Source organism: Labrus bergylta, chromosome 16 (assembly GCF_963930695.1).
Source record: "Labrus bergylta chromosome 16, fLabBer1.1, whole genome shotgun sequence".
Taxonomy (NCBI): domain Eukaryota; kingdom Metazoa; phylum Chordata; class Actinopteri; order Labriformes; family Labridae; genus Labrus; species Labrus bergylta.
In genome coordinates, this window is record NC_089210.1 from 11334219 (window position 1) to 11360999 (window position 26781).

The window sequence follows — 26781 nt, forward strand, 5'->3', positions numbered from 1 at the left end:
CTTTTAAGTACACAATCCGACATAATGCCACAGTTAAAGCAGTTAGCTACTGATCATAACCAAATATGTGAGGCTGTAACAAAAGCTCTGAGCATTTCTTATTCCTCTGCTTATTAATTCAACATTTCATCCAAAGTTAAAGAATAATTATCCTTGAAGGTAACAGAGTGCATGTTGTTTTGATTAAGAGGTTAGAAGACCTTCTGTTGTGTATCATTAGGGTTTGCATAAGTAGTCCTCGGAATAAACTTTTATATTCTATACACTGAAAATCCTCTGAGCAATGTACAGAATGAATTGTCAGACAAAACTGAATACCTTCAAAGACGAGATCTCCCTTTCAACCTTTAAAAGAAGCCCTGAAACAATGAAGAATGTTTATTCATGTTGTTTTTGTTTTGTTGCAGCTTTCTTTTCAAATGCAGCAGCATCGACAGTCATGAGAAATGATTTCATGAGAACAGCAGTGTCAGAAAACACAATGGAGAACCTGACCCGGTATGTAAGAAATGAAGATAGGTGACATTTGTTTCTATGTAGGTTTCTGAGGGAAATATTTGTTGATGTAATAACAAGGATTAACTCTCAACTGTGGGAGTGAGGGGGGGGACATCGTGGACCTGTGCTAAGAGCAGATGAAAAAGGGGGCTTAGGGAAACGTGATCCACGATACGTGTCAATTAGTGAGCGGGGGAGAGAAAAAAGTGCTCACGGTGACAGGCACTTAACAGATTTACATGCCAAGCGTTTTATTGTGTTCTTGGCTCCTGAGAACTGAAAGTCGAATGATTATGTAAGTGAGTTTTGGGCCGGCCTGAGTTGCGTTGTTACGATTTTCAAAGGCAGTTGTCATTGACTGTCATTGTGCCAAGATTTTAGTCAAGCTTTCCTATAAAAGCTAACTTATGCAACCTGATGGATTCGGTGGGGAATCCTTATTTAGCAACAACAACAAAAAACCTGCAACATTACTGTACACACAACACACTTTATTATTCAGGTGTAAGCACTTAATATCTCAAGTGCAGATCATTTTCATCTCCTTTTATTTGAAGTGCAGGTTTGACAGAGAGAGGAAGTGGCTTTCTTTAGAATTTCAGAAAACAGGAAAAGAGCGAGTCAGGGGAAGGTATGCAAAATATGTTTTAGAAAATGTTCGACGTGAGGTTTATGTGAAAAGACATGTCACTTACTATAATACATATTAACACAATGCCCTCATAGTTACGGTTTGTCCAAACCCAACTGTAAACAGAGGGTATCCAGGTAACCCGGTTGTGGGTGGAGCGCCTGCTGATTACATCTTCGTCTATGTGAAGGCAAGAGGACACATGAAAAGCGTAATTTAGAAATGATTCAGACAGACAGAGAAACCGAGGCCCACTCATGGAAAAAACGAGGAATTCACTTGGTGTAACACCTATGTGGGGTGAGAGTGTTAGTACCAAAACATGTCTGCATTCAGTGCCAGGTAAATACCAGTATAGCTGAGTCACTTGCCGTGCAAGAACACACCACCACCCATCACTTCATTTCACCACTTCACAGGTGAGGTAGTGATGCATTGAGTGCCGGGCCTTCTCCGCCTGCTGCACCTGGAACAAAGAAAGAGAGCCAAGAAATAAAAGATTAACATTGGAATGTGTGCATGAATGTGGACTGTGAATATATTTATAATAAAATGTAATGGTTAAGGTTACCTTGTCCTTTTCGTCAATGCTTCACATCCCATTGACCCATTTAAGGTTTCCTGAGTAACCTCAGTCATCTGATGTCTCAAGCTGTGTTTTCCTTTCCAGACGAGAAAGTTGACCCCATCAAACCTTCACTGATGAGATCTGCACTCACACAGGCAAAAAAAAAAATGTCTTTATGTATGTTATCGAACAGTTGGATCTCTCAGTGGAGCAAACCACTGATACAGAGTTCAGATATTGAGTTTGTGCCTGTTAACCGAACTATAGTTCCTATCATGGTGCAGCTGCAGCAGGTATGCATGTGGAAACTATCCTGCTTTGTCCTGCAGCTAAAACCACCACAGAGACATCATTTAATCTGAGCTAAATACAGGTCAGGTCTAGTTTTTGGAGGTAGGCCTGCGGGATAGAAAATAATTGAAAAATAATGTCCTCAACTTTTTAGTGTACAGTAATTAAAATTAAACAAGCAGTCAAATCAACTTTTTAAGATTTATTTTTGGGCTTTTATTCCTTAATTTGTCAGGACAGTGGATAGAGTAGTAAATTGGGATGAGAGAGCAGGGATTGACATGTGGGTACATGGGGCAAGACCTAACGTCCTACCCTCTGATGACAGGAGCCATTGACCTTTGACATTTGAGGTTAAGCCAGATCCCTTCCTTGTCCCCACCGCAAAATTGTACTCCCACTCCAAATAGTGGTCCATTTTTGTTGTGTTTGTTTTGGTCTTGAACTGAGCATAATGCAATATGGGCTGCAGCTTTCTTGTTAATACTGATTTCTGACATATAAGATTAATTCATACATAATGATTAAGTTAAACGTACTAAAATGGTTTCAGGAAACTGTATCCCTTCTAAAAGGAGCTGATTCTGCTACTTTGTTGGTGTGTTCAAAACCATTCATACTTTCCACACGTCCTCTCCTGTTTCAGCCATGATGATTTTAGCAGAAAGGAGCCAGCCACACTTCCTCTTTTTTACCCCTGTGAAAAATGCACTGTGCATTTCTCAGGCTCTCTCTCTGTCTTTACTCTATATTGAAGTATATTTCATCCGCAAAGGGGGGATTATAGGTGCAGAATCTTTCATCAGTCAGCAGTCTAGCCATTTAAAGTTATAGCGGCTGGTTCAGTTTTTTATTTCCTGGTTTAAATTCTCAGTGGATGGGTTTCACAGAACAGGCAATACTTTCTATTGTTACTACATATTATTCTTCAACACTTAAACTAAGAGCAATATGTTGAATCCTAACACAAACAAGAACAAAAGCCAGATACTTTCTTTTCTTAAGGTATTGAGATAAGACAGGGGATAAAGAAATAAGAAATCGGGGAGATGAAGAGAGAGCCTGGGAATGACATGCAGGAAAGGAGCCACAGGTCAGACTCGAACCCGGGCCGCCCGCCCAGAGGACTAAAGCCTCCGCAGATATGTCATTTTAAATGTAAGCACCACATAAAAGAAAGTATCTTTCTTACTGGGCAGATTACGACCAACTCTGGTTGCTATTTGCTGGTCACAAAAATTAAAGACACCAAACTTAATCATCCTGTCTTATAATTAGAAACAAGTTTGACCCTAGTTGCCTCAAAGGCCTTTAACCCAGCTGTATCCGCTACTTGAATAGTGAGGTTACATGCCAGATAAATTTAAGCTCTATCGCTTTCCTTTCAGATGAAATGCCTTCAGTAAATTTGTCACGTTTACCTTTCTTGATAGTGTAGCGTGACATTTCAGCCTCACCACATCCCTGACGTGCGCACGTCTTCAGATGTTTCGCTTCTGCTCATCATTCTCACATGGGACATCCTGTCAAGAGCATCTGTTTCTGAAGCCACAGAAGTTGTTGTTACAAACTTCATATTGTGCATGCACCATGCAGTCTTTACTGGTACATCCAACATGAAATACTCAGCACATAAATGGACTAACACAAGGAAACTGTTATTCTTTCTCTCTTAAAGCATGTAGCAGACACTCCTGTCATGCAGTTACAGTGGAGAATCATAATTCTTCTTCTCTTAACTTTCCAACTTGAGCTCCATATCCAAAAGATACATTACTTTTCCCTATAGGACACACTGCTGTGCAGGGGGGATGTTCTTGCACATTCACAAAGTTATCATAAGGTCTTAGAGGTCTGTTGCCTCTTGGCTTATCTTGTCCTGGAGGTGCTTCATGGCTTTTCCAGACCATTGTGCACCACCACTCAACCTTCTGTTGGTAGTTACTGAGCCAGGGGGAAACTGTAGGCCACGTGTAGCAGGAAGGTGCCCAACTGCACCAGACCATGGACCATAGACTGTACCATGCTGTCAGGATGGATACAGAGACAGCTCAAGGATGAAGTACATCCCGTACCTCAGAGTTTTGATTTGTTTTTGGTTGAGTGAGGATGGTACACCTAATTTGCATTTGAATTTTGTCCAAAGTTAAACCAATTTGCACACTACACTCAAAAACGTGGGTGTATTTCATGTCCTCTACAGAACAGTAGAAATACAATATCCATTAGCCAAGGCACTAAACATTTTAGTCTGAAAAAGATAAGCATATTACATAAAAGGGGCACACAGTAGCCCTCAGTTCTGAGGTCAGATTTTGAATGCTTGCTAATCGTAGATATTTGAAAGTGGTTCAAGGTCGGCTGTAATCTGTCCCACAGACTCTGGGACAGCAGCCAGGCTGATGCCATCTCAATGGGAGGAACGCAACAAAATAGCAGGAAATTCCTACTGGGTTTGCTCCCACAGCAGAAGAAATTCTTTTAAATCGGGCTGCTGAAATGGTCTTTTGACATGCCAGAAACTCAGACATAGGAGAATGGTCAGTACATGTGGAAATGCATAAAGAAGGCAACAAGGCATGAAAAGAAAGTGAGAGAGATGAGGTATGAGATAGGAGATAGAGAAGACATGACATCTCAGTATTACAAAATACCTATTTTTTGGAGGCTTTTTCACAAAACCAACTTTAAACACTAATTCATCAATATTGAATTCAATAGGACACAGTATAAACAAAAATGGGACATTTTGGATCTACACTCACTTTCTAGACTCTACAGCTCTGATAGATCAATGACTACCTGAGGTTTTGTTGCCATCTAGTGAAAACTCACAAGCTCATGTTTACTTCTTATAATCACACACAATATTTTCCAGTCACTGCTTAGTACATGCATGATAAATAACTTAATAGGCCGAGCTTTGGTTGGAATTGTTTTGCTACCAAATGTTCCAGTTTCCCCCTTTGCATTTTCTCTGGGCCTAATGATTTTATTTGCAGATTTTTAATGCCTTTGTTTGATCTGTCAAAGACGGTTGACAAGGCTTATAAAGATCTGTTAAGATGTAAATAGCAATTTTCTGATTTACCACTATTTTTGATTTACGTGCACTAAAGTTTTTTCTTAATTTTGGGACTAAGTATGTGTGAGGAGGATAATCTCAACTAGGACCACTTACTAGCAGAAATACATTTAGTGCTCAAAGCTTACAATATGAAGGTTCTTGAACTGAGATGACTGCATAGATTTAGAAGATTTTTGGCAATTCTGTGTGTCTTTATAAACCATGATAAAACTATCAGGTCGGGATTGCATCAGTGAATATCACTTTTCTGTTAGACCTGACAATTTCTCTGCACACCATGCTGGAAAAAAAGGACAAGAGCTCTAATTTTGAGAGCTTATGAGATGGCTACTCAGCGATTTTCTCTCCTGATCTCTTAGACTAAAACCCACAAACCATCTTTCCTTTTGGCTGTATTCTGTTACATGGAGCGTTTGTGGTCAATGGAATAGGAGATGGTCTGTCTTGTAATAGAGGACTGGTATTGTGATGTTTTGCTGCCACCTAGTGCTTATAGAAATAATGCAAACAAGCACAATTTATAGTGTTAAGTTTAATTTTTGCATGACTTTGTCAATTTAAAAAGATACATTTAATTGAAATGTATAAAACCTCACAGTAGTCTTAGACATTCTAGTCAATACACCTCCAAGTTCATGTTTAATTTACAGCCTATATCATTGATGTCACTTACAGTTCAAAAAAGGCTAAAAAACAAACAATAAAAAGGGCAGAAATGTTTCCCACACATCTCAATGAGAAAAAAGTCAAACTACACAATTCAGGACATGGGAAAAATCTGTGAGGGTTCAGTGTTTCTGATAATAGGAAATGTTTAGAGTTAAATGTCCTTGTGTCAGACAAAAAAATGAAAACACTGAGAAAAAAGATACTTCACATAACTCCATCTTGTCCTCTCTTTTCCAGTTGCTTTTTAGAGAGCAGAGCATCAGTGAGCCAGACTCCATGGATAAGAAGGTGGTTCTGATCACAGGCTGCTCCTCTGGCATTGGCCTTAGCCTGGCTGTCCGGCTGGCTTCTGACCCCAACAAGGAATATAAAGGTAACAACAGCTGACATCTGCCAAGCATGGTCTTTAATTGTGTTCTTAGAGAGCCTGCCACACTGTGAGGAACGGTTATTACAAAAAACTTTGAATTGAAACTTACACCGCAAACAGAGCTTTACATTGTGTTGTTAAATAATCTGTAAAAGGAGAAAACTTTGAAAGGTATTCATGATTCATGTTGCTTTCTGTTTAGTCTACGCCACAATGAGAAACCTGGCTAAGAAGGAGCGTCTTTTAGAGTGTGTCAAAGGTCTGCACAGGGACACAATGGACATTCTCCAAATGGACGTGACTGGCCAGCAGTCCATCCTGGATGCGAGGGACCGGGTTGTGGAGAAAAGAGTGGACATTTTAGGTATGTCTTGTGTCACTGTGTCATGTTTAAAATGATCATTTGTGTGTCTGAGCACGCTTATACTCACCACAGTATGCAATGCTGGTGTGGGTTTGATGGGGCCACTGGAGGCACAATCCTTGGACTCCATGAGGCAGATTCTGGACGTCAACCTCCTCGGTACCATCCAGACCATCCAGGCCTTTCTGCCAGGCATGAAGGCTCAGGGCCAGGGCCGCATTCTGGTCACTGGCAGCACAGGAGGCCTTCATGGTGAGACAAGTTCATGGCTGAGGAATCTCTGAATGTCAACAATGATGATTCATGATTCAAAGAAGTTGCAAAAACAAATAATTTGGGGGTTTGCTTCCATGCATGAAATTGCCAAAATAACCCGTCTGTACTTCATGCACTCTTGCAGGTCTGCCTTTTAATGAGCTGTACTGTGCCAGTAAATTTGCAGTCGAGGGAGCATGTGAGAGTATGGCAGTCCTCTTGCAACACTTCAATATTCAGTAAGTTTTCTAAGTTACTGTTTTCAACTTTCCCTTCAGGCTAGAGACTAGTCAAAAAAAAAAAAAAATAGAACAGTTATTGACTCAATGCTCATCCTGTAGTGTGAGTCTCATTGAGTGTGGACCCGTCAACACCGACTTCCTGGTCAACCTGCAGAAGGCAGAGCTTGGGGATTCATCTCTCAAACAGGTTGACCCCCACACACTCAGTCTCTATGAAAAGTACTTGCAGCACTGTGGCTCCGTTTTCCAAAATGCAGCACAGGACACAGAGGAAATTGTAAAGGTATGTTGTACCTATATGTTCAATTAATCATAACTGCACGAGACATTCACAACATGTAACAGTGCTGGTGAAAGCATTTTTTTTATGCTGATATCAATGCCATTATGTTGTGTTTTTTATTTTGATTTAATCAGATTTACATTTATACTACACACACAATCCCACCACTGGCTTTTATTTCTTTGTATTTTCATTACATTTGTTCATTGTGTGAAAAGAAAAAGAATTAATATGAAAACACATGACACTTAAAAAAAATGAAGTTTTGACGCTCATATGGCTGTTAAACCCTATCCCACCACTCTGAAACAGTAATGTTTTTACATGTTTTCTTTAAATGAAATAAGGTTGATAAAAGTTTGATAGGAAGAAGCCTGTATTAGGCTACACTCTGGCTCAGGGTCGTAAACTGATAGTTTAGATTTTTTGAGGTGAAGTTGTAGTTATCAGTCTTGTTTTTTTGTTTTATTTTATTGCACTCTAAACCCAGGATTTTAGTTGGGTGACTGCTTTCTCAGCAAGCTGAATATCACTTGCAGAACCTTGTTTTTCTGTAATATTTATGTGTTATTAGTTAATACATCACAAATCATCAGCACCTGCTCTAAACAATCCAGCCCTCTCCTCCAAACCACATTTCCTTGGTTCAGCTGCTGTCTCTGTGTTTTTGTGTTCATCTCAAAGGTATTTCTGGATGCCATCCAGTCACCCTGCCCTGCCTTCAGATACTTCACCAGTGGTGACATTCCACCTCTCACCAAACTGAAGATCACAGAACCCGATGGTCTGACCTACATCGGTGCAATGAGCAAAATCATTTTCTCAGATGAGGAACAATAATTTTGCACATAGAGAAATAAAAAATAACTATGAAAACTTAAGAAACACTTGCTTAGATTGTGAAAGTTAACTGTATGCAGAAAGATTAATGCCCCTTTTTGGATCACTTCAAGGTTCAAAGATAAAGGAGGGCCAGCTGGATCAGCATTCATCCCTTATGTAACTGTTGGATAAGCCTGCTAAATCCCTGTTCTCTTATAGTCTTAGATAGGTTTTTTGTCAAACTATATGTTACCTTTCTGTCCTATATTGGGATCGACTGAGTTTTCAAATCCCTTGCAGATCAAGAGCCCTAATTCAGGTCTGAAGCTCCCCAGCACTGCCAGTTCTGGTTGTATTAGCCTATTCCACAGTACTAAGAGAGTTTCACCTCTAGGAGCCTTAAACAGGCTTTTACTGCAAAGCAGTATTTAAAGAGTAAGGTAAAGGCTTATGTGTTAAATATAAACTTTTTTTTGTTTCGTAAACTATTGAATTCTGTTGTTTAATGATTCTCGTACTATTACTATGCTTTGAACCCAACTACATTTCATTTAAATGTATATTTAAATGATGACCTTCTAGACCACCCCATGTACATGCTACTGCACTCCAGGTAGCCCATATCATTCATATTAAACCAGTTTTGTTACATTTTTTAAACTCTAATGTGTGTACAGAGTGGGTGTGACTTGACACGTGTACCAGCAACACAATTGTTAACAAACAAAAATCCTGTGAAAAAAAAACTACTTTTTAATTTGGACTTGGACTTGGACATATGGTTTGGTATATACTTGTAGGGGTTTTATGGTCTGAAATGTTTTAGAGCTTCTGCTCCAAGACCAAATTCCAGGTGTGTCATGCGCACAGCATTTAGGCTATAGATTTGCTCACCATGTAATTAATGCTTCTGCTTGCTTGAGGAAAATATCAATTGTCAGTCTAAATTCTGTGCGTAAGTCAAAGCTTTCCGTTTTTTTGTTGTATTTTTACCTATTGCAGTCCAAAGGAACTCCATGTGTCTAATTCTAAGTAAGACTGAGGAGATGAGCAACAATACAACTAAAATTAAAAAAATATATATTTGAAAATATTAATAAAAACAAGAAGGCCTAGAAAAGTATAAAGATGGTTAAATTACATTAAATCAGAAATTAAACATCAACAAAAAAATGTGGCCTTTTTTTGTGACTAACATGAAGTTACACATGGTTCTGTTTAAGTTTCCTTAATGCACATATTCCACCAGCACCAGCATTGGTAAATTCAATGTCATTTGCAATTTCATTATAACATATGATTTAATATATAATATATATAATAAATGGAAGAGTTTAAAAATGTATGCAGACAAATTTGTAAGTCAATAAAACAAATAAGTCCCCTGAATATCTTATAAAATTGCTCTTTTCCTTTTGCATGCGATAACATTAATTATAAGAATAATAATGAATCATTTGGGTATAAGGGATCAAGGTCCGCTTTTAAAATGTAGCAACCTTTCTTTCTGATTGGCCAGATTAAAAGGCTCCTCCTGTTACGTCATTACAGTCCTTATTTGGTATACCGTGCAACAGGCAAGAGCAGAGCCGGTGTTACTGCTTCTGCTGCCAGCTTTTTGTTGAAACAACCGGCGTCTCGAAGAGGAATTCTACCGAAACTTTCGGACAGAAACTTCATCATGGCCAATAAAACGACCCCACTTCTTTTGAAGGCACTGCTGGACGTGTCCGAAGCACACTCAGCTAAAGTTGTGCGAGGAAACACCAAAATAGCTAATACCAGGTGAGTCGTCAGGCGATATTCCCTCAGAGTTCCACTCAGGTAGGCCTACTCAATTGTGGTCTTTTGTTTAAATTTAGGCTACGTTTCTACGGTTTTAGAATTTTTTTTATTATTATCTAAGTGTTATTTGTATAATAGTAAAGTTTATTTTCTGTTTCACTTTCAATTATTTTGAAAAGTAGCCTAACTTCCGGTGTTGATGTAACATGAGAGTCGTCTTTCCTCAGTCTTGTCTTACTTTTAAAAAATGGCATCAAAAGCAGTCTAAAAGGGGAGCAAGAATCCAGCTAAATTTTCATTAATAAAGTCGTAATACATGCTACACTTCCCTTGTAGTAATTTTATAAATTAATGATCCTACATTTTATTAAAATAGTTTTAATTTACATTATTGGCTAAATGACTTGTGCAAACCTTTTATATTGTTAAGCACCCTTAAGACTAAATTTACTGGCCCATTAAAATGAATGCTAGATGCCACAGGATTCCTGACTGTAATTAAACCACGAATGATCCTTCTACATTTCCCACAAACTCATTCCACATTCATGGTGTCAATATAACATTTCTGCTCCTTAGACGCTTGAGCTCCTGTGGTGCCCTGGTAGCTAGAAGAGCCAGCTTGCCTCTCTGCCCAACCATCCCAACCATCACAACTAGCCGGGGCTTCATCCACCTGGTTGCTCCCATCAGCACCCGCAGGATGGAGTACTCTGAATGCCGGACATTAGGGTGAGTGTCATTAGATAATACAACAATACTGAAGTAATTGGAGAGGACATAAAACAACAAAACACACAATACACAACTAAAATGAGTGTTTCTTCTTGTAAAAAAAATAATTAACATGATTATATGAATTAAAAGTGTTGATTGTTTTTAACATGCACAGTAAGGCAACCTTTTATTTTGCCTTATTGAAAAATGAAAGTTGGAGGTCAGTTTAAGCTAAAAAGAAAACATTTGCTTGCTCAAAACTAAAACTAAATATTACATTTAAAAACAATTTGATAAGTATGCTCTGTAATAAAATTGTGATATTATCTCATTGGGTGTGCATTTTCATGTGACTTTGTTCTCAGGTATACTCCAGCGCAGATGTACGATTTGGTGGCAAATATCAACCAGTACCATCACTTTGTGCCCTGGTGCACGAAGTCACGGGTCGTGAAGGGACCAAATGGTCATGTCCTGGCGAAGCTCGAAATAGGTTTCCCCCCCATCTTGGAGCGCTACTCGTCTGAGGTCACCTGCATCCCAAACCACCAAGTCAGGGTAGGTCCTAAATACTTTTTATATTCCTTCTTTTATTGTCTATCAAAGGTTATTTCCTACCTCTGAACTTGGTCAGTGATGAGGCGCCAGTGACTTAAGAGAAGGGGACTAAGTATCATAAAAATAATAATTTCTGTTTATGTTAAAAATCATATCTTTGACTGAGCTTTTTAAGAGAGAAGTGGGAGCTTTGTCTGGCGAACATAATTACAGTAATAGCTGTCTTTGAACAAGCATGAGCAGGCTTTAGAGGAACTTCCACATTCTGTCTGTCAGGTTTTTTTTTGACTTCCTACTCTTTTCTCCACTAATTCCTTTTTCATGTTAAAGATGTCCCTTTTTGCTAGTTCACTGATCAATTGAAAGAACATTCTTAATGGCTTAAAGAGACACCTGTGAATGTGTCTTTTTTTTAGGGTATAGAATGTCAGTTGCAGAAAACTTTTTCTGTAAATCTTTAGAGAGTAGAGATAAAAAAACATATCCCTGAAGAGGCTTTTACCCAGGGAATAATCAATGTGTTTTTTCAGTTGATGATAAGAAATGTTGATTTTTTTTTTTGCAAACAGGCTTTGTGCACTGATGGATCCCTCTTCAGCCATCTTGAAACAATATGGAGGTTTGCCCCTGGAGACAAAGACGTTCCAGCTTCCTGCAAAGTGGACTTCTATGTAAGCGCATACGATAAAATGAATATCTCAGCAAATCAGGTTTTTATGTGGCATCCACAAACATCATTTGTTGCATTCTGCAATGAGTCCATGCAATTTAAAAACAACTGAATGACTTTCTCATTGGACATCGGCTCAGATAGTGCACTTATAACGTCACTCTTGTTCCTTTGTGAATGGATTACTCACTAAAAGGAAGTGCTGAGTACAATCTCATTATGCTCTAAATTTAGCCTCGTGTAGCAGACTAGTGTCCAAGGCGGCCTGAAATAGCCCTCGGGCCAAGAACAGGGTTAAAGAGCTGCTGTCAAGAGTTTAACTTAGATCAGCTCTGACTCAGCCAGGAAGTTGTCTACTTTCAGTAGAGCATGTTGAATAAACTGGACTGATTATCAAATACTGTAAGGTCTGATTGACATGATGATCTTTCATTTATATTTAGATTGTGGTCTTTTGAACTGACATTATTGTGGGTCTGTCTTCAGATCATTTCTATAAATCTGTAAAACTGAGGATAAAGACACTTATAAATGGTGTGCTTACATGTTCCTCCTCTTCCCGTGTTCTCTGTAGGTGTCATTTGAGTTCAGATCTCTTCTGCACTCTCAGCTAGCCAGCCTGTTCTTTGATGAAGTGGTGAAGCAGATGATCGGTGCCTTTGAATCACGAGCTGCAACGCTCTACAGTAGCCAACAGGAGGCATCATTGAGGAGGCGGTCAACATGAGGAGACCACTTTTACCTTCTCACGATCCACATCCACCTGGACCAAAGCATTCTCTCTCTCCTGTCAACACTGGCTCTTTCACAGCAGCTTAATCTTCTATTTGCACTAACTCGTAACCTTAAGCTTGAGTTGCTTTGCACATTGAATATACTTAAAACCTTTTATCTGACGCTATAAAGGAATTTATATAACCTCTTGTACATATATATTTATTTAAGGGAAATGAATGAATACAATGTACAGACTCCACTGTTTAGTAATGTAAAAGAGATAAGGGTTCTTTGTTGTAAAGCGATTTATTTTTGTTGGTAGAATTAAAAGGCTCTAATTTTTTAAAACAATGTCCTTGTCTCATTGCATATACATGCATTGTATATCTCAGAAAATGTGGAAAATTTTTGACATTTTTAAGTCAAAATGTAATAGTCCGGTGCTCATGGCCAGATTAGAGTTTTTATTGAAATATATAACTCTCAATGACCTAAGGCTTAGGGTAAGTCCAAAGGAAAAAGTGCATAGTCCTAAGTGTGACTTATAACTTTTAGAGAAAAAAAAAGCTTGTCAGTGGCTCGGTTTAATGAATGATACAATTTTAGACTGAAATCAGGCGGCTCTTAAATCAGACAAAAACTGTCAAATACAAATCCTTTTGCTTTAAAGCGATATTCTGCCTGTTCTCTATAAATAATAGCATTGGCAATCTTTCATTAGCATGTAGACAGAAGTGGTCATCAAGTTTTCAATACCTCATTAGAAAAACAACATAATCTGAAGACAAACACTTTTTTATTTTAAAAAGGACACTTCTTAAGGCCGAGTTGCAAAACGTTTTTTTTTTTTTTTTTTTTACTGAAGCTACAGGGTGTGACTAGAAGTAACACTTAGCCCATGTTTTTATGGTAATTCTATAATATACATATAATGAAATATCATTCTTAAATGTATTATTTTTTTGTTGTAGTTTGATACACTCCAGGCTTTTTCTAGAGCTCACAGAGAAAATGACTGGAAGCTTTGAGCATTTTCCACTGATATCCTTCTACAGTATTAGAGAGTAATTTTAAAGCAGGTTGTTAGTACGCCTTATTTGTTTGGCCTTAACTTTGGCCCACACCCATACACCACAAAAATGAAAAGAACATGTAAAATACTTGTACATATTATTTATTTAATCAGGGAAGGACTCAGCCACATAGAGCAGCTGTTATGCCTTCACCCTCACATTAATTGTACTTTAGATGTTAAAGATGTTACAAAAGCTGCATTGCTATGTAAAGGGTTTTTTTTTTATTTACCCTCTTTTGACAGGTTCCGGCACTGCGAAGCAGTTCTCCTCCCAGAGAACAGTGGGATGTGGAGGATGAAAATTCATCCAACAACTGGATCGAGCCAACACTGTGCACTTGAAGATGATTTTTTCAAAGGGTCCCTCTCATTATGAACTCCAGGATTGAGTGAAATCATGCGGTTAAAGAACTTTTTGCAGACGTCAGAATTATATATATATATATATATTTTTTTTAAACAAGGAATAACCACACATTAGTTCCATGAAGAAATATAAACCTTTATGTATGTTTGCAGCTATGTCACTATATTAATCTGTTCATACATTTTGTACAATAATACATGTTTCATACATGTCCAGCCACACTACAGAATGTTCAGTTTGGTTCTTACTGAATTAAAAACAAGAATATACAATACATCTGTTCAAGGCACTCGAGAATGTTACGTTCATACAGTTTTTTGTGAGTGCATTCATCAGAATAATAAATCTACTCCATAACAGTGAGTTTGGCTGAGCGTGATGCCTCCCCATGGTCGTTGGTAGCCCTGCAGGTGTAAACATTGGCATCTTCTAGACCAACTTTGGCTAGGACGAGGGTGCACTGCCCATCTTCCTTGTAGTCTATCTGCACTGTTGATGACTCCTCCAGAGGCTCTTCACCACATAGCCACACCACCTCTGGATCAGGGTATCCTTCAAGATAGAAGAGAGGCCAGGGACACAATGCAACAGATTTTGTCAAGTCCAGCAAGTCTTCAAATGTGGCTTCAGTCTGATTTGAGTTTCATTCTCAAGGCACATCTACAAATCTACAAAAAACTTTCACAAAGACAATCACAGGCAAAGCTAAGGCTCTTGAAAGAGGATCTCAAGAAACACAGTCGTGTACCTGTGAGGTGACATGAAAGCCTGGCACAGGATCCCTGAGCTACAGCCTGGTCCTTTGGGCTCTGGGTAAAATTGGGTGGGCCCTGCATCTGGCGCTCAAGAGACTGGAGGGCGTGCTGTGCCTCTGGGCTCAGTGGTGAGTCTGGGATTGAGATAGGTCAGACGTATATGAAAGAAGGGGATGGGACTTATACCTCATACTTTAAATCATCAAATAATTTTAATGTCTTACCTTCTCCAGGGGAGGTAGGAGACCCAGAGCTATCACTCTTAGACAGCAGAGCCATTCTCTTCAGTGCTAACAAGGCCTTACCTGCTTTCTGTGGGACAAAAAAAAGTAAAAAGTTTGGAGCAGAAACATTAACCTCAATCTCAAAGAACTACCAAAAACTGCTCTTCTGAGGTATCACCTTCCACTTCTGCCTGGCTAGAAACCTCTTCATCTTCTCCTTGGACAGATTCTTGGTGGTGGTGTGATCTCTAGAGTCAAATGCTGCCATCCAAGGGTGGGCAAGACCTTCTTCACAGGACATCCTCCGCCTGAGAGATACCCAGTTTTACAAGTAGTAATGTGAAGATGATTGAGAAGGCTGATCTATAAGTCTAAATTCATGAAATCACCTTGTGTCCTTGTTGAGCAAGGAGCTGATGAAATTTTTGGCCTCATCTGTAATCTCATCAAAGCTATCCTCGTCAAACTCCCACTGGGCGGCTGTCACCAGGGCCAGGGTCTCTGCATCACTGTTACCTTGGAAAGGAGACTCACCACTCAGTCTAGAAACCAGAGGAAGACAGACATTAGCTGTCATTCGATCCACGGTTTCGATGTTTCGTCTTTTGTCCACTAGGGGACGTCAAAAGTCAGTCAAGTGTTTCAACGACAGTCAGCTACATTCAACTATGTCATCATGGCAAACCCCACCAGCACAGTCTGATTTAACTGAAGCTGATAAAAGGCTTTTTGTCTGCAAGGCAAAATTAATGAGGTCAGTTTGATAGGCTACATTGAGCTGTTTTACAACACTGGTTTAACCTGGTACCTTTACTAAAATTCCAGTTGTCACACAATTTTCAGGCAACAAATTGAGAAGAAACATTTTCACATGTTTTGCTGTAAATTCATGAATTAGATTAGATTTAGATTATTTGAGTGAGTTAGATGAAAAGTTTGATACATCATCATGTCTAAATCGTGGTTGATGCTACCCCTAGTAGCCATTTAGCTTAGCTTAGCTTAGTTTAGCACCCCTTGGAAAGATGGAGATTGGGGAAGCAAATAGTTTGTTGTCTAAGGATAACTAAATCAACCTTAAAGCTTCTCTTAAATTAATAGAAAATTAAACTAATGCTAACAAGAAAGTTAAGTAGTTAAGACGTTGTATTTAGTTTGTTTAGTCTGTACAGCTTGTACCTTAGGTTGCTGAGCTCATAAAACTGGCTCTAGCTTTGTAGTTGTTAGGGTGTCATCAGGAAAGTATGCTTTCCAATTGCTTAAATATTTCATATAGAAAGGTATAGAGGACTGAAACTGTGACTCACAATATGTAGCAGATGACCCCGATGCTCCACATGTCAGTGGCCTGACCAACAGGCTCGAAGCTAATCACTTCAGGTGCCACGAACTCTGGAGTCCCATGCATCACCTTCAGAGGTGTTTTTCCATCTGTTAAACATAAATCACACAATCTGATGTTGAGGCTATACACCAGAATACCGTGTTTGTACTAAGCGAGTTTCTTTTCACATACCAAGCCTGCTGGCTAATCCAAAGTCGATTATCTTTATGGAGGTGCCAGTGGTGTCAACACACACAATGTTTTCAGGTTTCAGGTCCAGATGAACGATGTTCTGCTGGTGCATGTAGGCGATCCCCTCCAGGATCTGCTGCATGTAGTGCGCGCTGGCCGGCTCTGTGTGCTCGAAGCTGTCATCCACAATGCGTTCAAACAGTTCTCCACCTGCGATACTACACAGAGACAAACAACAGTGACAGCAAGTTGTTGCTAGATTTCTTGCGGAATTTTCAGGAATTTTTCTATAAATCAACCACTTTGTGCTTTCCTGGTGATACTTACAACTCCATGACCATGACCATCTCAGGCCTGTGGTCATATGCTGCGATGCACTGAACCAGTTTAGGGTGGTGAAGGTAATTCATCAGCTCAATCTCTTTACGAGCAGCCTCTCTCTCCTTGGCACGTCGACCTTTGTAGAACTTCCCCGCACACACACGTCCAGTTTCTTTGTGGGTTAGCTTGAAAACTAGACCAAACTTTCCCCTGATAAAGACAGATACAAGTTTGTTTTGTCATTTTTTGTATTTCTGGAGAATAAAAGATGTTATCTGTAACTGCTGATTTCCTCACAACTTTGATCACTGTACATCTGTTGTTTATTAGGGGTAGAGCCATGTCGCTACATGTTGAAAATCCCCATTCTGTTGTACTTGGCAGTGAACTTTTCTGCGTGGGTTGCCTGAAGACTTTCACAGGAAGTGTCAAGCTTTCTTGTTTATCTAGATTTCTAAAAAAAAGTGCTTTTTACTTCTAAAAATGTTTTCATGAAAATGGATTTTGGTCCTCCTCATCGATACTTACATTCCCAGTTTTTCAAGCAAATTGTAGTGATCAGTAACTTTGTTGGAGGAGTCAATAGTGACACAGGAATAGGCTTGAGGGGGTTCCTCTTCTTGTGGTTTGTCTAAATATAAATGAAATAAAGCAGAGCTGTAATTGAAACATCATTATGTTAAACTCTTTTTAAGAAGTGGGTCGCTAACCCATTGCCCCTCACCTTTCTGCTCCATCCTTACTACTGGTGACACTGGTCCCGGCTCACTTATTCCCACTGTGTTGTAGGCCCTCACTCTGAAACAGTATTCCTGTTGAGGCTGCAGCCCAGAGCTCACTCTGTATGATGTACTCTTACACTGGGCAGTGAGTTCTCTCCATTCACCAGGCTCAGCACCACCTTTGTTCTTTACCTCAACCACATAACCCAGGACAACACTGCCGCCGTCGTAGCAAGGGCCCGACCAAGACAGCACGAGGCTGGTGATGGAGATGAGGGAGATCACAGGGCAGGAAGCTGGAGGCTGCGGCCTCTCTGAAGGGAGAGTTAATGAAAAAGTGTTAAAGTAACTGCAAATCCACAGGGGCTCATAGGGGCTAATGCAAGTAATACAAAAAAAATACAACTGAAATGTGCTGCAAATTTAAATGAGCTGCACATCTGGCTATGAATTATTTTTCAGTTGCCTTTTTTCCGGGTATGTGTGTTTTGATATTGCATTGTTTAAGTATTTGCTGCAAGCCCGTAATTGCACTAAATTGATTTGTTTTGGGTTTGATTTGCAGCCTTTTTCCTAAATGGAAATCCTTTGTATCATACAGCACCATACAAACCTTCTTCACATGGTCCTGATACTGTTGTCTTACCTATTACAGAAAGAGTGAGTGTGTGTTGTGCTGAGCTATTGCGGTCCTTCACTACCACGGTGTAGCGACCTGTGTGCTGTGGTTTAGCCTTTGCAATTACAAGAGTGCTGCACTGATCAGTGTTTTCTGCCCACAGCTCCGGACCATCCACTATCTGCAGATTTGAAGAGAAAGGAGAGAGAGAAGGGTTATAAAAACTGAGAGACAGTTGGAAAATAGCAAAAAAGTGGATATGTTGTAAAACCAGCTTTAGACTGACAGCACCTGTTCTTTGTTTCTGATCCAACAGGACACAACAGGAGCGCTGCTTCTGAATAAACACGACACTCTGAGCGGTTTCCCCAACTCAACGTTGACCTGCTGTGGAGGGTTTTCAAAGTGTAATGGTGTTCCTGTTAAGAAAAACAAAGTGTTTAGTGTTTTGACTCAGAGCCTGTCTGCTCATTAAAGGAAACTATCCAGTGTGGTGTGTGTGGGTGAGATAAAGACGAAAAGACAGAATATGTCTTGTAGGGGGATGCGATTATGTGATGTGTGGTTAAAGCTTTTGTGCTCTCCCCTGAGACCCTTATTATTGTAGCAAACAGAAGAACAGACTTTAGTGTCTCAAGTTAAAACAAAAGCAAAACAAAGATGACCTATGTCCACACAAACCTGTTCCTGTGTAATCAAGTGTGTTAAACATTATTAATCTGGTTCACATGCTCCCTGAAGGAGTTCTACATGTTCCATACGTGTAGAACTATTGACAAAGACCATTGTCCTCTAAGCAAGCAAGCAAACAAACTTTAAGTCTGTACTGTATCCTGTAGTTAACTCATGTAACATTACTTTACATAAACCTAGAAAATTCCATATATGAACACGGTTAAAAAGCACCTCTCACACTGTTGATATGCAAATAATTCGGCATCAGGATGGAGAATTTGACTAAAGACAATCTGATAAAGAGAACTTTTAAATAGTTTAAGAATCAACAGTTTGCCTTTTCAATAAGCTGTAAGATGCTAGTTTAACTGTTTGGCCATCACCATCCCCAATATAATTTATAAACCATCAACAATGAAAACACTATACTTTCAGTCTTCATTATATCAGCTTTCCTGTTTTTTTTTTTTTTTGTGGACTCATACAACCTAAGGTTAAGATTCAGTATTCAGAAGCACAATATATTGGAGCGTGGAAACATTTTAGCTTGAACAAAAGTCTTGAAAAGGAAGTGCAGCTCCAGCGAAAACTTAAGAGGAAACAGAGGAAACGTCACAAATCCAGAATTTTATGGATATCACCATGAAGAAGACAAATAAGACAGTAAAGCTTTTAACAACAAGAAAGGGTGAGTGGATGATGGAAACACATTTGCAGACATGGTCATTTGGCAGAGACAGAAAGTGATGTAAAAGTAATTAGTGTGTGTTTGTGTGTCTCACCTGTCCCTGAGTTGGCTCTCTTCTTTGGGATGACTTCTGCACGGACAGAGAAAATGCAGGTAGGTTTTAGTAGGGGTGCATAGAGGTGTGGCTCTTCTTTAATGTGCGATGTCCATTTCCCTACATGGTGTTCACTTGGGACTGAGAACCACAAGAGGATGTTACAAAAGGCTGCGTTGTTGTGGATGTCCTGCATACTTCCTGAATGATATGATTGTTGCCTGAGAGCCAATCAAAAAAAGGACTGGCAATGATGCATTTCCTAGTTGTATTAAAATGTAACTTTAAAAACCAGAGGAGGTTAAAACAGTGATAAAGAGTAGGTTTTTTTTTTTTTTTTTTAAGGAAGCAAGCATTGACCCCTGAAACGGTAGATAATTTGCACCTAAATTACCAATGGTTCAGAATCTGATTACCTTTTGAACTTGACACAGGGCAAGGCTTATCGGGGCCTTTGGGAGAGGTACAAAAAGATGCTCTTAAGTTCTGTGGCTCGTCTTTGGGGAACCGTGGTGACCTTCCATTCTGTGTTTTCCCCTCAGAAGCAGAAGTTGGGTTCTTTGAGACACAACTCTGTGCACCATAGATAGTTTCAAAGTCTGGATTGGAAAAGGAGAAGAGGACACTTTACATGAGAAATGAAACTGGCTATCAGAGTATGAGAAAACTTGCATGACAGCTTGAAAGAGGCAGCGTTTCAATTTTAAATGTGTTCCTCACCCTTGACAAACACGGCAGCGCAGCAGGACGTCTTCCCGGCATTGTTTTCCGCCAGACATGTGTAGGCACCAGCATCTTCAGGTAAGCACTCTGTCACCACAAAACTCATCTCCCTGCCATCGAAGGATGAACCCCCAAAATGGGCCACTTCACCTGCCCATAGAAGCAAACAAAATCACTAGACACACTCTTTCTTGTTAGTGTAATGTGCTAGAGAGTACAATGAGGAGAGGGTTTGTGAAAATGGAGGGGCCAGGAGGACAACAACTGATACAGAAGATAAGATGTTGTTGCTGTTGTAGTTGTGTATCTGCCTTTAAAAATGCTTTTGCATTGCCAGACATTATTTAAACATACACTTTAAATAAAATAAAAAATCAGGCTTAGTAAAAGGCACTGCAAAGTGTAACAGAAAAAGAAGGTAAAAGAATGTTATCTGTTTTATCTAGAATGTTTCAGTTTGATGTGAATGTGCAGAGCATCATGTTTTGAAATCATGGTTTTGAAATAAGTATAATCATAAATATCTATAATGTCAATTTAAAACAATTTGATTGTTGTCTTCAATTTCACACATGTTATGCTATATTTATTTTCATGACTTAATGGGGGCATTTGGGGTACTTTGGTCAACATTCAACCAAAGAAAACATATGGATGCAGCAGTGTAACTTGTGTAACCCCCTCACCATTGTGCAGCCAGGACACTTTGATTGGCTGACTGCCGGTGATAACCCCCCGCAGAGTGATGTCACTTCCTTCATCCGCACAGCAGTCCTGCAGGGGCTCTATGAAGACCGGTGGATCGAGGCATTGACTGGAAGGGAGTTTATGACACCCTGAATGTGGAAGAGAGGTGTGGAGGGAGGGGAGGCCTATAAAACATTACATTCTTTACATTCTTCACATCATTTCTCACACCAAACTGCTGACTTCCGCCGCAAGTGAAGCAAAGTCTTCATTGATAAGAGTTTTATATTCATGAATACATGTGTTGTGTTGTTTTCAGCGTCTTCAAAAAAGTACTTTAGCAGGGCAAAGTATTTCATTAATTTCAAATTAAATCCTGGCTTAAAGCACTGGGGAGGGTACTGCTTCACTCAGAAGCACATTATCAGCAGTGCAGACTGACACTGAGTGGTATCACCAGCACAGTTAAATACCATCACAGAGCTGAAGCCTCTCTGGGGAAGTTTATTGCCCCATCCAGACATTGTGTAAAAAAGGACCAAATCTAAGCAAGCAATGTATAATGCAATGAAAAGCTGTATAGTAGTTATGGTTTAACCAAATGGATGTTATATTATCAACCTTTAGCCAGTTTTTACACCACTGAATTATTCACTGGTGTATGAGTGCAGTCAGTGAATGCTTCAGAGTGGATTTTTTTTTAGCCTTACAGACTGAGAGGAGGTTTTCACACCTCTCATGACATTTTGAATCTCTGAACTTCTTTTTAAAAACTAGGCGTTTGAAGATTTGAAGCATGTTTGAAGTCAGTCATCACTCTAACAGGCTGCGTTAAAAAAAAAACAACCCATAGCTGTTGAAAAGGAAACTGTATGTGGTCAAAATGGCTCAAAAGTTTATTTGTATCACTTCCTGGTATTTTGATGTCTAAAATACTGTAGAAGAAGCAGACATAGTGGCTATGTTGACAGGTGAATCATATACAGCTTAAATAAGATATTTAGCTTTGTTCGATTAGGTTTAATTAACTCTTTTTAGAGCTTTGACAGCAAAACAATGTTATAGTACTGACATGGAAACGAAAGGCCCCAGGCACGATAAACATTCAGATCTGTTGTTTGGACACTCTCATTCAAGACAAACGTAACAATGGATATTAACTTTGAGGGAACACACTTGCACTTTCTTCTTATTTTTGCAGCAACAGAAAACTTTAGAAAATTGAAAGCAATCTGTGTTAGCAGTGTTATCTGGACGCATCACCATGTTCAGACTTGTCTATTGAAATGTCAACATTAATAACATGTTAACTGCTACCTACCAGGCTGACTCTTCCAACACAAACACACACGCCTACATTATTCAGCCCCCTTCCCTCTCTCTCCTTAGTGCTGCACTTACCTGCGTCAGAAGATTTTTCTAAAGTCCTTGTGTCATTTGATCTTGACTGCTTCCCTGATGCAGAGGATGCACAGGGTGGCTTGATGTGCATCCTGAAAGTAGACACATAACGCTGTTTGCTGCCATCACCGTTCATTTCTATGGTAAGACCTCCCTGCTTTCTGAGCGGAGCTACAGCAAATAATTTACACTGTCATTTCCCAAGCTGATTATCTTACTTCCTTTTTTTTTGTTGCAGCCTTGTGGGCCTCTGCAGCTTCTGTAAAAAAAAAAAAAACAATACTATTCTGAGTGTCTTTCTCACTCCCTGCTTCAGCTAGTGCAGCTCTAAACCTCACTCCTCACACTTCTATGCACATGTTCAAAGTCGTCATTTCTCACCCTCCCCTGATCTACACTGACTCCACCTACAAAACAAATCTTTTTGTTTTACTCCAGCTTTCTCAGGTCAGGCAGCACTCTCCTTGTCTCTCCATAGTTACTCTAATGCCTGATCCTCCTCCCACTACTCAAACCCTGGTCTTTATTACCATGTCTAATGCACATACTGCACATAAACAAGGGAAAATGGAAGGGAAAGAAGGAATAGGCTTATCTATCCACACAGCCAAAGGTCATATTGTGTGCTGTTTGTCGAATGCTGTGCTTTATCGATTGTGCTGTTTGCCCGCTTACTTATCAATGCTGCAACTGAACTTTGTGATGCCAGAGACGCTTCTAAAGCAAATGTTCATTCTAATGCATGTAGCTCTAAAGCTATGATTAAGAACAACAGGCTCATAAATCTTGTGGTTTTTTAAGTCCCAAACCCGGCCCCACAGGACAACAGGACGAACAGTTCCAGGGTAACAGTGCCCCTGCACAAAACCACCTGCTGCTATGGTAACCATGATGTCTCATGTGTGGCCCACTGTTGTTCTATATAAGTGTGGTTTAGACTATTAACACATCACACAATCTGCTGTCTTTAAATAGTTGCGATGCAGGGAATAAAATGTGTCATAATGATCAACCTGTAGGGATCCCCCCTTCAGTGAACTCACAGCAGAAGCCCACTGAGGTGATTATAACATCTCTTTTCATTCCGCTCCCACACCAGCTTCCTCAATTCCACATCAGTGATCACACAGACATTTCCTTTGAGGGGCTTGTTTTAGTTTCTGTGACGGAAGAATTTCAAAATCAAACATTTGCCAAAAGCCTTCACTCACAGAAAAAAAAACATTGTACGGATGTTTTTGATATATGAAGAGTTTATTTGCAAAAACAGATAAAAGCCATTCTGAAAAATAGTGCCCTGATAGTTTTGATTTCACATTTTAAATAGAGCTGTTATTTGATCCAAAACCCGCTCTGGTGCAAAAACCCAATACAGTCTATGGGGAACTCGATTAAAGCCACACAACTTAAGTCTGAATGATACTACCTGCCATAAACAATAAATAAAAAACTTTTTATGACATTTTTTATGACATTAAATGACATTGCACTTGCCTACATTTTCAGTGTTGACCTAATTTCTGGAATGTATCACTGTTAAGCACACGGTCATTTCAGCAGCGCTGTTGAAAGTGGCCAGTCTCTGCCTAATAACACATTCTGTCTTTCTTTTCCCACCTTTTGTCACCGATGATCACGTTTTGTAAGGGGTTTTGCTATTGCATTCAATAATACAACTTGTTTTTTAAGTTTAGGACTCCGGTCTGAATGTAATATTGTTAATGGAGCCTTCACGTGAAGGTTTTAATTGTTGTGACAGTGGTGTTACTTTACAAAAACATGTCAGCATGTCATACACATTGCATATTATGACAGACACTGTATCTAATGACATCTGACTCAAAGCTTTAAATAGGAAGTGACAGCTACCCTGGAAAAAGAAAACACATGCAGAGAGATTTAGCAGAGACCCTCATTAGGAGGAAACAGAGTGATAATGCTGCAGTTCTCCCACAGAGCCCTGGCCAATAGGAGCATAATTAATGTCATTTAGGCAAAGGACGACTTACTGCACACAATAGAGTCTAGAGCAGGGGGGGAGACATGCTGACTGACCCCCCCCCCCCCCCTCTCTCTCTCTCTTCACAGTACAGACTGCAGCTTCCACCAGTAGATGGTATGCATGCAGGTAGTCTGCTCTGTCTGGAAATTATTGCTGTGATAAAAGAGAAAAAGGGCAGAGATGTAGACATAAGATAGGCACAGCAGAGGGGAGAAAGAATTCAGTCAATGGACAGGAATCTGTGTAGAGCTTTAAAACTGAAACGGATTTCATTTGAGTGAATGCAAAAACTGACAATGACATGAGAAATCAAGTATTTATTTTATAATGAAAGACAGAATGAAAAACAACACCTGTCTGTTTCGTACAGATTGGAACCATGTCCATTTGATTCTTGTCAACTGTTAAAATAAAAATCTACTTTCAATAAGTTCATTAAAAAAACCTTTAACATCAGACAATTGCTTGAAGTTGAGTAAAATTACTGAATTCACTGGAAAAAGTGTAAAAAAAAAAAAAAAAAGTATACTAATAGAATATAACTAATAGAAATATGTATTGTATTGTCAATAAGTGGCAATTAACAGATGTTTACAATTTATGTTCTTCGAGAATATTAATATGAACGACCTGTTCTTCTGTTGAATTGTTATTACTGACATGTGAATGTAATTGTCTGAACGCTGCTGTGACTGTGTGTGTTTCCTTTTTGTAATCTTGGTTTCTTCCAATGACTCAGTCGGCTGTGAAACTGAATTGCCCTTCTGGGATATATAAAGTTATCTGAATCTGAATCTGAATATGACCTACATTAGGTTCAAGGTTCAAAGTTCAAGTTCTTTATTGGTACCTAGAAAGGTAAATGTGTTATGTAGACAGGAGATCAGCATTCCAAAGATACATACCAACACATAAAGATACAAATACAAGATTAGAAAGACATTTTTTGCCTGTTTTTTGCTTGTTCTCCCCTTAGGAGCAACAAAACGACAGCCAGAGAAGCTGAAACTCCTCATTTAAGGGGTGAGAACAGGCATGGAGAATAAAGTTTGTCTAAAGCTGCAGCTGTAAAGAATAAGGATCTGATATGTTGGATTGAAACACACCTAAGAGTTTGCTCGCCCACTTGATAATTTGATTAAGAGCGTTTCATATTTAAAGTCAGGTTACCAAACCATGAAACAAGAGCAAAAAACAGGATAGGTTTAATGAAAGCTTGAACAAACTTTAAGTCCTTCAAATTACATTTCTGACATTATAATGAATGGAACAACATTTACATGAACAGGTTTGTGCAACTTATCCGGTGCCCTCTGAATATCTCTCTGTTTGCTTTCTGCAAAAACTTGTATCAACATGTGATTCCAATGAAGCGTGACAGAGTTAGGTTGAGTATGCCAGAAAAAAAAAAAAAGAGTGAAGTTGACAGTTATGATCTAAAAAAGCATGCTCAGATAATCACTATCTCAGAGAAGGAAGGCTCTTGCACCATCTAGAGGCCAACTGTATGAAGCAATTCGTGTTCAATTAAATACTTTTTTTTTTACATATATTTTCCATCATAAATGTATTCTGTGTAAGGCTGCAATATCCAGTTTGGTCTTAAACCCCTAACTTTAAAACATGGCATCAGACTTTTTAGCTGCAGTCTGTCCTGTCCTGGATAAGTAAGTGCTTTGTGTCTCATAATGACATCTAGAAATGAAATATTACCTGAACCTAGAGCAGAAACAAACACTGTATATCACCAAAGGCACAGGCCAATAAATTACCAGAGGTACCAGAGGTGTACAGTACACTTTCAGAAAAGCCTAATATGGCACTATAGCACCCCCCTGTGGCAAAACATCAATATTGAAAATGTACCACTGAAGTTCAAAGCATGGGGCTTGAAATAATTAGCCCCTCCCTCATACTGCAACAGTAAGACGTTGCTTTCATATAATAGACTTTTGGAACTGAAAGCACATTTTGGAGCAAATACTTTTGTACTTTCAATTTAAGTTTTGAATGAGATTTAAAGTTGTATTTATATTTGGTTTTATTGCTACTTTTGCTTATTCTTGTGCCAGTGCTCATTAAACATTTTTCAAAAACTATACACTTCCACAGTCCAGGCCACTTTTCAGCAAAAAAAATATCACATAGCTTCCAAGGCACCATGACAAATGTAACACAGTGACCCCTGACAGCAGCTCAGGCTGGCTGGACAAACAGTCATAAATGGCCTCTGGCTGTACTACTGAGAGTATGTACGCACTGAGACCAAAGCTGCTGTGTAGCCTGATGGCCAAACTAACTCTGTCTATTCCCACTGATGATGATGTGTTTCTGCAGAGAGCCCTTCTTTGGGGGGAAAAAGGACAATCTGATTTATGCATCAT

The 26781-nt window shown here is 39.3% G+C and overlaps 3 protein-coding genes across 4 annotated transcripts; 2 read left to right on the plus strand and 1 right to left on the minus strand.

Moving 5' to 3' along the window:
• The first annotated feature begins 238 nt into the window (after window positions 1–238).
• Window positions 239–9417, plus strand: hsd17b1 (hydroxysteroid (17-beta) dehydrogenase 1). The gene is made up of 7 exons (XM_020632677.3): window positions 239–498; window positions 5983–6118; window positions 6318–6479; window positions 6552–6731; window positions 6880–6973; window positions 7076–7259; window positions 7944–9417. Exons 2-7 carry the CDS (start codon window positions 6022–6024, stop codon window positions 8097–8099), a joined length of 873 nt encoding a protein of 290 aa, XP_020488333.1. The 5' UTR covers window positions 239–498; window positions 5983–6021; the 3' UTR covers window positions 8100–9417.
• Window positions 9418–9650: 233 nt separating this feature from the next.
• Window positions 9651–12873, plus strand: si:ch73-141c7.1 (coenzyme Q-binding protein COQ10 homolog, mitochondrial). The gene is made up of 5 exons (XM_020632653.3): window positions 9651–9866; window positions 10446–10598; window positions 10949–11141; window positions 11711–11812; window positions 12386–12873. Exons 1-5 carry the CDS (start codon window positions 9763–9765, stop codon window positions 12536–12538), a joined length of 705 nt encoding a protein of 234 aa, XP_020488309.2. The 5' UTR covers window positions 9651–9762; the 3' UTR covers window positions 12539–12873.
• Window positions 12874–14084: 1211 nt separating this feature from the next.
• mylk5 (myosin, light chain kinase 5) lies at window positions 14085–22904 on the minus strand. Of its 2 annotated transcripts, none has more exons than XM_020632639.3 (17): window positions 22396–22904; window positions 20994–21179; window positions 20305–20457; window positions 20001–20183; window positions 19585–19620; window positions 18419–18546; window positions 18155–18308; window positions 17511–17822; window positions 17315–17417; window positions 16793–16996; window positions 16466–16683; window positions 16257–16380; window positions 15339–15491; window positions 15128–15257; window positions 14950–15037; window positions 14719–14859; window positions 14085–14522 (listed from the first exon to the last, which is right to left on the minus strand). In XM_020632639.3, exons 1-17 carry the CDS (start codon window positions 22529–22531, stop codon window positions 14317–14319), a joined length of 2655 nt encoding a protein of 884 aa, XP_020488295.1. In that variant the 5' UTR covers window positions 22532–22904; the 3' UTR covers window positions 14085–14316. The 2 variants fall into 2 exon arrangements, with proteins under 2 accessions (XP_020488295.1, XP_020488296.1); XM_020632640.3 differs by having other exon boundaries at window positions 20994–21143; window positions 22396–22902.
• Window positions 22905–26781: the final 3877 nt, after the last annotated feature.